The sequence below is a fragment of the Hyalella azteca genome, unplaced genomic scaffold (assembly GCF_000764305.2).
Source record: "Hyalella azteca isolate HAZT.00-mixed unplaced genomic scaffold, Hazt_2.0.2 contig7542, whole genome shotgun sequence".
NCBI classification, from domain to species: Eukaryota; Metazoa; Arthropoda; class Malacostraca; order Amphipoda; family Hyalellidae; genus Hyalella; species Hyalella azteca.
The window spans coordinates 2,827-16,121 of NW_025937665.1; the positions used below are offsets into that span (position 1 = coordinate 2,827).

The window sequence follows — 13,295 nt, forward strand, 5'->3', positions numbered from 1 at the left end:
AAGAGTTACTCGATTGGATTGAGTTCGTTGGGCAAACAGTAAATGTCTGCTATGAAGTATAGTTCTGCTTGCTTGTTAACTTGATAGCGTCCACAAGTCGGTGGCAAAAACAACCGTTAGATAAAACATCTCCTAAGTGAACCGTAATAATTTCATAATCATCTCGTACAACACCTTCACTTGGTGGTTCAATTTGGACAATAACGTTTTGTTTGTGTTTCGTCGTACTAAATGAGTTACTTTGCTGAGAACTGTATTGTCGGGATTCACCGATCTTCAAGCAGAAGTTTCTACTTACGATCTTTGAAAAAAACACTCATTGCGAACATTTCATCCTTTGTTTTTACTGTTCTACGTTTCTATGAACTTTCCTTTCTCTTTGAAAACGGCTATGAAAATCGAAAAACGGAGAATTTAATAAATGCGAGGTTGCCACATATATCTTCCAAACAATGATTACTATGGATAAGTGAGGAGCCAAATGCCAAGAAAATGTTATAACAAAGGACAGCTTGACAAAAGAGGTGAGCAGCACCTCGAGAATACGTGTATTAAAGGTCAGCATCACAATATCCCCAGCCGAGCGGCTCGGCATCGTAGCCCCTGTTGAGGAGCCGGCAGCGCATCTCCTCGAGCCGCGGCGCCGCCTCGCTGGTGCTGTTGACAGACGCGTCGCTCCACAGGCGCTCGGCGACCACCGACGCACGGGGCCACGTCCTGGCGATCAGGTTAGTGCGGTCCACCCACTCCCCCCACATGCACGCCTCGCCCCCCACCACCAGGCTCTTCTGCGCCTCAGTGCCTTGAGGGCGAAACACAATACAATGAACCTTAATTGAGATTAGTTTTATAATGCCTAATATGCATTAGCCTGCATCCCAGCGCTACTGACCCTCTGTAGGCCAGGCTTGAAAACCAGAACATTGAACCTTAATTAAGATTTGTTTTAGTATGACTAATATGCATTGGCTTGCATCCCCGCGTTACTAACTCTCTGTAGGCTGGCAGGCCTGAAAACCAGTACCTTGAACCGTAAACAATACCACAAGTTTCGTCAAAGCCACGACCAGTCACGATGCTTCTCTATTAGATACCTTGCAGAAAAAAATTTTTTCAAGCGCACGCGAGTTTTACGAGCCACTTGGTTAAAATGCACGTAGCAGCAAGTACAGTATTTATTTCGTGTGGTATTGGGTAAAGCATGCATGTCGGACATGAATTTTGCCAAGTCGTGGTCCTTCCTCGAGACACGGTCATGTCTGCGCTTGGTGCATGCGTTCACATAAGATTATGCTTGGCACAGGCAAGAAGACTTGTTGAATGAGCAGAACAGCTTCAGCCTAGCTCAAGACTAAAAAAGAATAATACTAGTATATACGGACTCGTGGCACTGCACATAACCTGCGTATTAGAGCAAAAAATCAAGCGAGGAAATATCTTTCTCTGCAGTCAAAAATTGTAAGAAAATCTCGGTAACTTATTGACTAATGTTCTACTCAAGCAGACAGAAGCCTTTTATGACCATCCTTTTATTTAACTTTTTAGACGTTGCCGTTAAAATTTCAAATAGACTAGATTGAAATTTTAAACGTTAACGACGTAATGTTAAGTATATTAAATTGGAAATGTTAAAGCTAACGTTAAATTTTGGATTAGAAAATTTTTTTAAACGTTACCATTGAAATTTTGCGGGTCGCACTCGTAGTATGGGTGCCAGTCTGTACCGTAGCTGATGTAGTTGAGGTACCAGCACGACGAGAGCAGCGTAGAGAAGCCTGCTGCTGTTACCTGTGGAGAAAACGTGGTGTGGTGGTGGTGGTTGTGGTGGTAGGTGTCATCACAGTCACGAGGCGGTGTGGTGGTAGTGGTGGTACACTGTTAGAAAAAACGGTGAAAAAACGGTCCCACTGGCGTTCTAGTGGCCGATCGCCCCGTGAAAATAAACTGTTTCTCCGTTTTTATCAGATGTTTTACGGATTTCTAGTGTTAAATTAGAATAAAAACGGCGACACGATGTTTCTTTTCACGTACCGACCGGCCACTGAAACGCCGGTAATACCGTTAACGGTAATTTTTCTAACAGTGTAGGTGTCATCACAGTCATGAGGCGGTGTGGTGGTAGTTCAGTTCATGAGGCGGTGTCTCATGACTGTGATGCACCTGTGAGCTAACCTTAATGTTTTGAGCAGCCTTCGTAAAACGAAATTGATTCAGGTAAATTTTTTGTCTTGTTTAAGTCCTCTAAAGATCCCTTCTCCATAATGCTTACCATGCACGTGGTTAACTTTGTACTTTATTAATTTCCCAATAAATTTTGCTCAACTATTATTTTTTAGACGCGCTTTGACCTTCAAAATGATCTTAGATTTGAAAGAAGTTATGGAACTTTTCTGCAATCATAGCGTCATGCAGTAGCAAATTTATTTTGTGTATGCAAGAGAACTAATTTAGTGCATCACTTAGGAAATAACAAGACATAATCTCACGTCACTGAGCTCATTCTCCAGATCGTCTCCCGAACCCTTCCATATATGCACGACGGTATCGCTGGCCAGCGTCACGTTGTTGTCGAACACTTCCTGCCACACCATGTACCTGTAGAACAAGTCACATCATTACAACTTTGCATTCCATACAAAAACTTTCTTTGTAATTTCCGACCACCAGAATCCTTTATGCCGCTATGCCATCTTTCAAGTTGAAGCTATTTTGTTCCAGATTGAAAAGTTATATATAGTGGGTACCTATGATGTGGGCCTGGGTACTTGTGATGTGGGCCTGGGTACCTATGATGTGGGCCTGGGTACCTATGATGTGGGCCTGAGTACCTATGATGTTGGCCAGGGTACCTATGATGTGGGCCTGGGTACCTATGATGTGAGCCTGGGTACCTATGATGTGAGCCTGGTCTCATAAGTTGTATGTTGTGAGGGGGAGAGGCCACCTCTCATAAGTTGTATGTTGTGAGGGGGAGAGGCAACCTCTCATAAGTTGCATGTTGTGCCGCCAGATGGACAATCATGATGGACGGGGTGAGCGGCACGCTGTACGAGGGAGAAAGGTTCCAGCTCTTGTTCAAGTTCACGTCAAAATATCCGTTCGACAGCCCTGAGGTGAGCCCCGTCCTCGAGGTGTACTCTCTACTGCAGCAGGGGCCATACTTTCAAAACTCGCTAAGTGAACGTAAGTACTTACGCTCTATTTTCTTGTCTATGATTGGTGGATTTTGCTTGAAAGCCCGTCAATGATTGGCGGATGAACTTACGATCTCTTTACTTTTTTTTTTTTGAAAGTATAGGCCCTGAGGCGTCAAGAAGTTGTGCCTTTGAAGATTATTATGAATCATTTTGTGTTTATGGAAGTTGTAACATATTAATATTATATTACTATTATTATGAATATATTCACTTTGTGTGAGTACCTGTCGTTAGGGGGAAAGTGAATAAATAGCTGTGTTAAAATCCCCATTGTAATTACTATTGAAATTAAATTAGGATCTTTCAGGGTATTCCGCGAAGCATCTCCACTTACATGAGAATTTAACTATTTCGCGAGCGGACATTCAAATACGAATGACTTACATTTTGATTGAAAAGCGTGACCAATTCTTAGGTGTATTTGCACTTGAATGTTTTTCATAATTTTACATCGTTACCAAAGTTGTTTATCGTTTACAAGTGAATTGATGAATGTATTATGAACGGTAACCGTGATCAACACGTTGGTATGATGATGACAAATGTGTAATGCCAATATTTTCCTGTTGATTACATTGCCTATTCGCATTTTTATATATCAGTGATTTAACACAAGAGCCATTAGAACAAAAATTTGGCATGTGGACTATTTCTATATCTATTTTCCGAATGTTTTCTACTATTTTACTGTTTTTCCGAATGATCCTATTCCAAGTCCTTATATCATTAGTTTTTTTTTTTAATTCAACCAAGAATTTAAAAGCAAAGAAAATGTCAAGTGAATTCAACCTTTTTTTTTTATCGAAAACGTTTGAAAGATCAGCTCCATCATAAGTTCAATATTCAGAGAATACAAGTAAAGTCAACGGAGAAAAAAAGTTTTACTAGAAAGAAATAATAAAAAAAAAACAGAAATATGGGGCCAGTAGCATCAGAACCAACCGATTGAAATTTCAAGCGCACGAGAAGTGTGAGCGTTGATAAAATGTGCTTTCACTTACAAAACTCGCAGGAAATCTAAGGTCCGCAAGTGTTAGGCACCAGAAGTGGGACCAAGTTACCTTAAAATCGCTCTCCGACACAGTCACGTCGCACTGTTCAGCGTGAAGGCACAGCATTGTAGGACGGGTAAGAATGCGAACGATAACTGCAGGTGTTTGGATATAGAAGTTACGTGACGTCATTCCAACGTATGTTGATGCGCACTGCTCACAACTGTATTCATAACTCAGTGAGCACTGCATTAAGGCGGGAATAAGATATTTATACCTGAAGAAGGAACAATTTTTGAACAAGATGTTGAGGCAAATTTCAATAATTTTTATTGTGGGATTATTATTAAATAATTTTCGCTCAACAAACGAGGCTATATAGTTAGGTGCTGAACATCGATAAAATCGTTTAAGCGTTCCGCAAAGATGGTACGTATTGTCAACAATCTGGTAAGTCGTGGCACCATTCAAAAAAGGTAACGAAAATTTAGCAAGGCAAGAACTCGGTGTACTACAAGCAGCATAAACTAAACGGAATTGAATCGAAGCGAAATCAGGTTGGCGAATTTCGATCAGGCCTTACAATATGCCAAGACACGAGCTGGAAACGTTAAATTTAGAATAAATCTCAGGAGCGAAGGCAAGGAATCTCCTAGTTTAGGTTGGAAGTGTTAATTTGATATTCAATTCTTGAAATGGTTCTACAGATTGCGTTTGACTTTCGATGCATTTTGATGGGTAAGAGAGACGAGACCATACAGATTTCTGGTGCAACGGTTCGATAAACAAAAGCGCCACACTGCAGTCTTTAATCTTGGCTAGGTCTGTCCAAAGACGTAAGTCATGCTTGCTCAAACGCTATAAAAAATTCCTAAAAGCCAAATTTAGAAACGGGAAGACACAAATCGAGGCCGCAGGCGAGCAACAGCTTATTTAGAGTTTCTAAGCTGTGAGAACTGAGGACGAGAACAACTTTATCAGCATCACTGGGCTGAATATCCTCGTGTATACAAAGATTAGTCAGGCTTTCTCTATTGGTTGTGCTTACATTCTCTGATGATGGAGCTGGTCTCCGAAACTTTTTCGATGAATTACTTAATGTTTTCTCTGCTTGGTTATCTTATTCAAATTTCCGAGTTAGTGAGTTATGAGTGAGTCTAGCATGACACGATATGCCTTGTGAGTTATGAGTGAGTCTAACATAGCACGATATGCCTTGTGAGTTATGAGTGAGTAGCATGGTACTATACGCCTATGCCTGAACAATGTTATATGCATGACAAATTAAAATGTTTGAAGAACAAAGCGCGAGCAGTTGTGTGTTGTGTTCGCAGGTGACGTTCGTGGGTGAGAACATCCCCGTCCACCCGCACATCTACAGCAACGGCCACATCTGCCTCAGCATACTGACCGAGGACTGGTCGCCTGCTCTGTCTGTACAGGCGATCTGTCTCTCTCTCATATCCATGCTCTCTTCCTGTAAAGAGAAGGTGAGTGCAGGCCATCTGTCTCTCTCATCTCTATGCTCTCTTCCTGTAAAGAGAAGGTGAGTGCAGGCCATCTGCCTCTCTCCCATCTCCATGCTCTCTTCCTGTAAAGAGAAGGTGTGTATCATTATTGCTCATGCCTTCTATCAGTAATTTTACTATCGCAGAAAATATTATATTATTAATTTCTTATCGCAGAAAAGAGTTGACGGTAATTTTTTTATCGCAGAAAAGAGTTGACGGTAAAATTTCTTGTCGCAGAAAAGACCGCCCGACAACGCCTATTACGTGAAGACCTGCAGCGCCAACCCTAAGAAGACCAAATGGCTTTACCACGGTCAGTTGTTATCTACGTATTTTAGATCGTTTGCGCTCGACTATCTACCACATTTCTTATCATTCCAAGTATGTGCATAAGCAAAACATTTCTGATTGCAGTTTTTAGTAAAAGTATTCTTTCTTTAAGTTGGTTGTGATTTAAGTTCTCTTTTTTTTTTGGAATGCCGGTCAGCATTCTCGCAAGGCCTTCCAAATCTGATTTACTATACAAGTGAACTAATTTGAATATGTTCAATGTTCTTATCATTCTTGCCTGAATATTCTACGAACGTTTCGGCCTTGTTTTTTTGCATAGTAAGCTCGTTGGCATTTCCAGATGACTCCGTATGATGGTGGCCTCTGGACTGCTGTCTCTCTGTGCTACATCTCCTGCAGTGTCACGATCTCCAGCGCACCCTTCTTCGGCGCACCCTTCTCCAGCGCCCCCTTCTCCAGCGCCCCCTTCTCCAGCGCCCCCATCTCCAGGGCCCCCTTCTCCAATATCCTTGTGCACCTGCAAGACCCGTCCACGTCTCTTCTCTTGCCTGCGTGTCTTGCTGAAGCAGCTCTCAGTATTAACACACGAGTCCTCCACGCTCAGTATGATGAGTCCTTCAGAGCAATAACGAGCAGTCGGATGCCGCATGTTCAGCTTTGCCAGCAGACCTCGACACGTTAAGAGTGCCGCTGCTGCTGCTGCTGCTGTGACAAGCCTGCGCCTCGTCTTCTTCATCTTGTCCAAATAAAATCATCAGCAATTACAAGCAATTAACGGCATCTTGCAGCTTTGAAAAATGTAGTCGGCAAAAGATTAAGGTTGCACTAGGTCTTGTTTAAGAGCGTATCTCCGGCCACAAGAGTTTGAAGTAAAGCGGAGTCTTACAAGGTTGGTGAGTGTCACTCATGCGAGGTACTTATGTGACGCCGCGTTGTTCACTCCAAGATTAACTTTGATTTTCACGAAAACACGGCATCTGGAACGCCAGGGTTCTCAGGGTGTCTATATGAGCAGTTAGATGAGAACCCGGCGTGGGACTGGTCGCTATTGCAAGCCCCCGAGTTCGGTTCTAGGGTTTTGTGGTGTTTTTGAGACCTTAAATTTGGACCTATAAATTTCTTGAAGTATTATATAATAATTTACTTCTATGGCCCAGTTAGCAGGAATATAGTGCATAGCCGTGTGTCATTGTTTCTTTTGCGTCTCCTTAGCCTTCTTCACTCAATTATCAACGTTTTATTGAACTTATTTGTTATTTCTCATTTGCTTTTATGTATTCCTTCTATTCATTTTATAGTCACAATCCCTGGACTCGGTCCACCCAAGCCACACCCCATCTTGTGTTATGTATTCGTAACTTCAACTATTTGCTGCACGAGTGTAGCGGAGCAAACTTATCTCGGAATGTTGTCAATTCTATTTATTTCTTTGATGCACTAATAAGTCAATCTATGAATACATTATGAGATATTGTTTATTCTATCAGCATTGAACAAACATGCTTTCTTATGATGAGTCAACCTTGTTCTATTATACATTCTTCATGTTCGCTCAACGATGCGAGTGTTTGAGCTGTTGAGTCATTGAATGTCTTCATTGTTTATGTCTCCATTATGACGTTTGCATTAGTTCGGTAATAGTGAAGTGGTTGTGAGAGCACTAGAACATCTGGAGTGCACCTTAAAAGTCGCGATTACATCACATGGAGTCTGAAAATGAATTGCATCACATGAAGACCAATAAAAGTAACACCACGGACCTCATTACATCACACAAAGTCCAGCGAAAAGATCACCACGGAAGTCCACAACGTCGTACTAGTCAACGAGCTGTGCTGCAGCTCTTCATTTATGTCTCATAGCAAAAGCTTTCCATTTAGTGATGGCGTTCCTATTAATGGCTTTACATTTCTTTTTATTTTAGCTGATAATCACGACCAGGTTGTTTATATTAGCGTAAGATCAAGTGTGCATCAGATTTATACTCATAATAATGATAATACGTGTATAAAGATTATTATTGTCTGTCTTTGTCCCTTAATGAAGATTATAACAGAAAACCCGATATTACAGAAGTGCGTGCGAACTAATCAGTCGTGTTGAACGTACGCTTCACCTCGCTCTCTTCATCTCAGTCGTGTTCAACTTACGCCTCACCTCGCTCCTGTCTCTTATACACATCACTTCACTCAGAGCACTTCACTCAGAACACTTCACTCAGAACACTTCACTCAGAACACTTCACTCAGAACACTTCACTCTGCACTTCACTCAGAACACTTCACTCTGCACTTCACTCAGAACACTTCACTCTGCACTTCACTCTGCACTTCATCATAAACTCAGTGCAGAAGCTGCCTCTGGCTCGACCAATCACAGCGCGCCGTGGCAATCAATGATCGCTGCTCATTGGCGCAGCTGCCATGGAAGCAGTCAGCTGTTGTGTGCTGATGCTCTCTTTTCATGGCCATAATTTGGTTATTTACTGACCTGCTCATCTTGCTGGCGTCCTCTGTGTCATGACTCAGCCCGGGCACAGGTCTGAGTGCCAGACGTGGCACACGTCTCAGTGCCAGGCTGCTTTACTCTGCAGGAGATGACGCGACGCGCCACACAAACGTCCTGCTGATGCTGTGCCTCGCTCAGTGTGCCGCGGCACGTGATGGCGAGTGGTGAGTGCCGCTCGTCATCACGTTACTTCTCATCTCGCGTATTGCGCAGCTTTTGACTTACTTTGATCGGGATTAGTGATTCACAGCATTCATTTGAATTACTTTGTTTCTTCGCCATCGAAGTTACGTGGCATAGGTTTTTAATTCCAATTATGAACTCGATTTTCGATATCTGTTCTACTGAATGATGGAAAAGGAACTGTAACTGTGCTATAACTGCCCACTGCCAGGATTGGTTTTTTAGACTCATAATTAAGATATTCTTATGATTATTCAACAATGGAAACTTCGAACAAGTTTATTTATTCAAAACGTCAAAGGTGGTCATCATGTACTATCACCACACGACGCTCGCAGGAAAATATAAGTGTAATGCTGGCCTCAACGTCCGTAGAGTTTTGCAGTGGTTGGCTGGGCCCTCGCTGGCGCCGGTCTCCGGTCAGACTGGCCAACATTTCAGTCTTCCATTCGTCTCTGACGCTGCTTTGTTCCAGAAAAAAATTCTAGAATAAAATATGTTGAGGATAAAGTGTCATTCTAACTATTAATTAGTCTTAAGCGTTATTTCTTGATTCACGCGAACAGCATTGAAGATTGCCGAGAACAGATAAACAATTTAAAATTATAAACTAAGAAATTTTATGGTTATAATTAAATGCTGTCTTCTGACTGCTGATACCGCAGAGATGCAATCAGTCCATGCAGCAGCATTATTGCTGCTGAGCCGCAATGATGCTGAATGCAATCCGTCCGTTATTGCCGCTGAGTCATTATGATGCTGAAATAACGACAGAGTTCGTCTTGTTTGCCGCTGATTGCCGGTAGCTCGTCAAGGAGGACGTTGAGAGCCGCGAGACCTCGCACAGGCTGGCTCCTGTGATGCTTCACTCAATAGGTTCACCTTATCTCCACTCCTAAATGAAGTAGCTTTCTCTAATTTTCCTGCTTATCCTGCTATTGGCAATCTGTAGGCAGTAACAAAATTTAAAACTTTTGAATTGAAATAGTTATGATGAAGAAAAATTTTACACAATTATTTTCACGAATTGTGCAACTTGTACACTCTTTGTGATGTCAATTGGTGTTACGTTTTATTCTCCATTGATCGATATAAGCGACATTCTTTTGTCTCATTATTGCTGATATTAGTCCAAGTATATCCAAAAACTCGTTGAAAACGAGCAGTCAAGCTCACATATGAAGTGAAAATCTCAAATCCTAACAGTTCAACAAGCGTGTTACTTAACTATCGCTTTCTCTTTCGTGCGCCAGGGAACAGTTTTAAGATGAAAACAGAAAATGCATCGTCATTTCGCGGATAAAATGACCTTTGCTCTTTTAGTTTGCTTGAATTAATCCTAAACTTTAACTTGTCAAGTTAATCCTAAACTCAATCTAAACTAAACTTTTTAATAAGTTTATGCGGGAAAATTGTCGTGTTTTAAGTTGAATATTGGAGTGTGTTTGAAAAGCTATAGGCGTCCATGATGCCGCTCTTGGCTAAGCTTGGCCACAAGTCCTCCGCATCCAAGTCCTCCGGGCCGTCGGCCTCCAGGAGTGGCCACACCGCTGCCAAGATGGTCCTGCCTACCTGCAAACACGCGCTGGACACCACCCGCTGGCAGGTACTGCTTGCTAACAGCAGAGCTAGCGCAGCTCGCTTTCGGGCCTGCCAAATGGAGTATATTGTGCGGCACTCATAAGCCTGCATCGTGGGCAATTAGCCTGCTATTGTAATAATGCTACTAGACCTGCTACTGTAAGGTTCCGATGACGAGTTAGGGTGTTGACTCTCTTTAGATCAAAGCCTAAAGTTGCAGCCCTTGGCTAGAGTTGCAATTTAAACCGAGTTCAGCTAAACTTGCAAGCCCTCGGAACTGGAGCTGCCATCCCGCTAAGTCGGGTATTACAGAGCGCACTTGACCGGCTCCCTCTATTCCCAAAAAGATTGCTAAGATTATATTTACTTCCGTGGCGCTAGTTGGATGCAGATTTGTTAGTGATTCTCTTATAGGCACGCGGTAACGTGGTGATGTGGGCTGAGGGCGGGGTGTTCAGCTCTGTAACTACTGTGGAATTTTTGGTGACACGTTTTTGCAATTGCTTTTTGTCATAGAACGAGCGATAAATTTATTCCTGGTTACAAAATTCTCAAATATTTAATCTCTTTAACAATGAAAGAGCTGAAATAGGTTATTCGTGTATTTTTTGCTTAGAATTTTGAAAGCCAACTCCGGTTTTATTTGATCTGCATAAAACTAAACTTGCGCATTATCCCTAATGGAATTCAGGAGGTGGTTAGCTTCTGAGTTAGTGACACCTTTTGCTCGCCCAGAGCGTAAATTTGCGGATCTATACAGTGGGGGGAAATAAATATTCGTACACTTGAAAAATCGTATTTTAATGTATGTAAGTACACAAACTTAACAGGAAAAGTGATTTATATTATGTATAGAGACGCATAGTTTTCAAAAATACTATCAAAAGAAATTAAATCTCGATGCTGCATTGAGATTTAATTTCCTTTAATAGTATTTTTGAACACTATGCGTCTCTATACATAATTTAAATCTCTTTTCCTGTTAAGTTTGTGTACTTACATACATTAAAATACGATTTTTCAAGTGTACGAATATTTATTTCCCCCCACTGTATATGTCCGCTTTATGCTCTGGTTGTTCGAGTGAAATAAGCGCCTGATTAGAGTCAGTTCTATTCCCTGACGATCGTGGATCGAGTGCGGGGAGCGCGTATTTGGCCCCTGATACCTTCGGGACGGACACGGCCGAATCTGAAAAGTGCGTTAAAAAATGCCCTCTTCCATTCTCCCGTTATACTGGGGAGAATTTAGGGAGCATTTGAATTTTGAATGATTTAAAATGAGGGCAATAATCGCTTAACAAATAGAAAAATTTCAATCAATACGTGAACATATATTATTCGAGGTATAATGTAATTCAAGCCAATTTCACCCATTCCGACCATATATCCTTCTGAATGAACAACGTTGGGTTTAAGATAATCCGTTGAATTATTTGCGTATCTTGCCATATAACTTTCGTCACCTTAATTTTCTATCGAGCAAACTGTTCTGCCAGGGCCTCAAATTTACGCGTCCAATGATGAAAGAAAGACCAAACGATAAAATTTAGAAGCACGCGTTAATCTTGAGAAAATCGAGTTACGGCACTAACGGCAGTAACATGATTGCAGCATTCATTTAAACACATATCATAGCAAATGAGGATCTTTCATCATCCATTCTGCATTGACAGTATTGAGTTCTAAAATAAATTTATTATCAAGCTTCAAAATTATCAACTGCACCCTGAATTTCTGGAGTGACCACCAAATAAATGGCGGAATATATGATAGTTATGGAAAATTCGGAAGTCAAATATGTTGCTCACAAATGGACTTCTTTTACGCGATAGTCAACACCAACGCGACCGCTATAGTGCAGCGAGATCGTTTATAAGCAATTTTCTGCTTGAGCAAAGATCAGACATATGCCTAAAGCTGAACATTTTTTTGGAGAAACCATTAGTCTAGCCAACTGTTATGCCAGGGTCTGAAAGTATTGCTAGCAACAGCTGCAAAATAAAGAATAGAAGCATTTCCAACGTCTAATTAAGTTTGAATTTGAGACCTTTTCAACACTGCTGGGCTCGGTGGAAATTTCATAAATCTTGAAATCAAGCGTATTGAAGTTAGCATAATGCACACACGTTGACGTACACACAGTGCATGAGTGTTGAAACGTATACGTGTAAAAGTTCGTGCTCCTGAACTTGCATCGTCGGGGTTTCTGAATCAAGGGCTGGTCACGCTCGTGCTAAAAACTCATATCAGCTACTGAGCAGGGTGAGCATGAGGCAGTCTATTCAGCCGCTTATATCGGCTGTCTTCTGCTGATTGAGCCCTCTATATAGGGTATGTGACTCCCGAAAAGGCTCCTAATTTGTGGCAGAATACAGTAGGTGGCCGATCCGCGTCTGATTTCCCTCTGAGGCGGCTATGGCGAGCCTTATAGGCGCCCCTGAGCGGAATCTGGATTTCGACTGGGATGTAACGGTTTACCTTAATTACAAACATGCGCTTTCTAGCTTTTGCCGTCGGCTCGATAATGTAAATGATCTGATAGGACAGCATAACCATACGAGCTTCTCGTATTTTTGTAATATTCATGTTAAATTTTAAAAGGAAAAAGTATTTTATGCTCCAGCAAGACGCATGCTTTGGCAAACGAGCAGAGGACCGGGGGGCGGGACGCTCGCAAAAAACGGTCCTCTGGAGCCGCGGCCGAACTTGCAACCAAAACTTCAGATTTGCGCTTAATTGAACGAGCGCGGCAAGCGGTGCTGCCGTGCTGTATATAAGAGCTGAGCTGTGCTTCTTGTGGTTCACGCTTGTGAGCATGCGAGCTGTGCTGCTGTGCTGTGCATGCGAGCTATGCTGCTGTGCTGTGCATGCGAGCTATGCTGCTGTGCTGTGCATGCGAGCTATGCTGTTGTGCTGTGCATGCGAGCTATGCTGTTGCTGTCTCTTATACACATCTAGATGTGTATAAGAGACAGTTACATAACTTTAGTTTTCACAAATGTAATCAAGAACAATTCTGAAAGATATTTT

At 42.0% G+C, this 13,295-nt stretch overlaps 2 protein-coding genes across 3 annotated transcripts in view; one reads left to right on the plus strand and one right to left on the minus strand.

The window, feature by feature from the left end:
* Positions 1 to 319: 319 nt before the first annotated feature.
* LOC108675868 (beta-hexosaminidase subunit beta) overlaps positions 320 to 13,295 on the minus strand; it is a 22,191-nt gene continuing 9,215 nt past the window's right edge. For both annotated transcript variants that reach the window (XM_018163915.2, XM_018163914.2), the window contains exons 10-12: positions 2,487 to 2,595; positions 1,677 to 1,788; positions 320 to 802 (exon numbers count right to left, since the gene is read on the minus strand). In XM_018163915.2, the coding sequence (XP_018019404.1) occupies positions 552 to 802; positions 1,677 to 1,788; positions 2,487 to 2,595 (472 nt within the window). In that variant the 3' untranslated portion in view covers positions 320 to 551. The remainder of the gene's footprint in view (positions 803 to 1,676; positions 1,789 to 2,486; positions 2,596 to 13,295) is intronic.
* LOC125178160 overlaps positions 9,943 to 13,295 on the plus strand; it is a 6,937-nt gene continuing 3,584 nt past the window's right edge. The window contains exon 1 of the mRNA XM_047881286.1: positions 9,943 to 10,288. Within this exon, the coding sequence (XP_047737242.1) occupies positions 10,148 to 10,288 (141 nt within the window). The 5' untranslated portion in view covers positions 9,943 to 10,147. The remainder of the gene's footprint in view (positions 10,289 to 13,295) is intronic.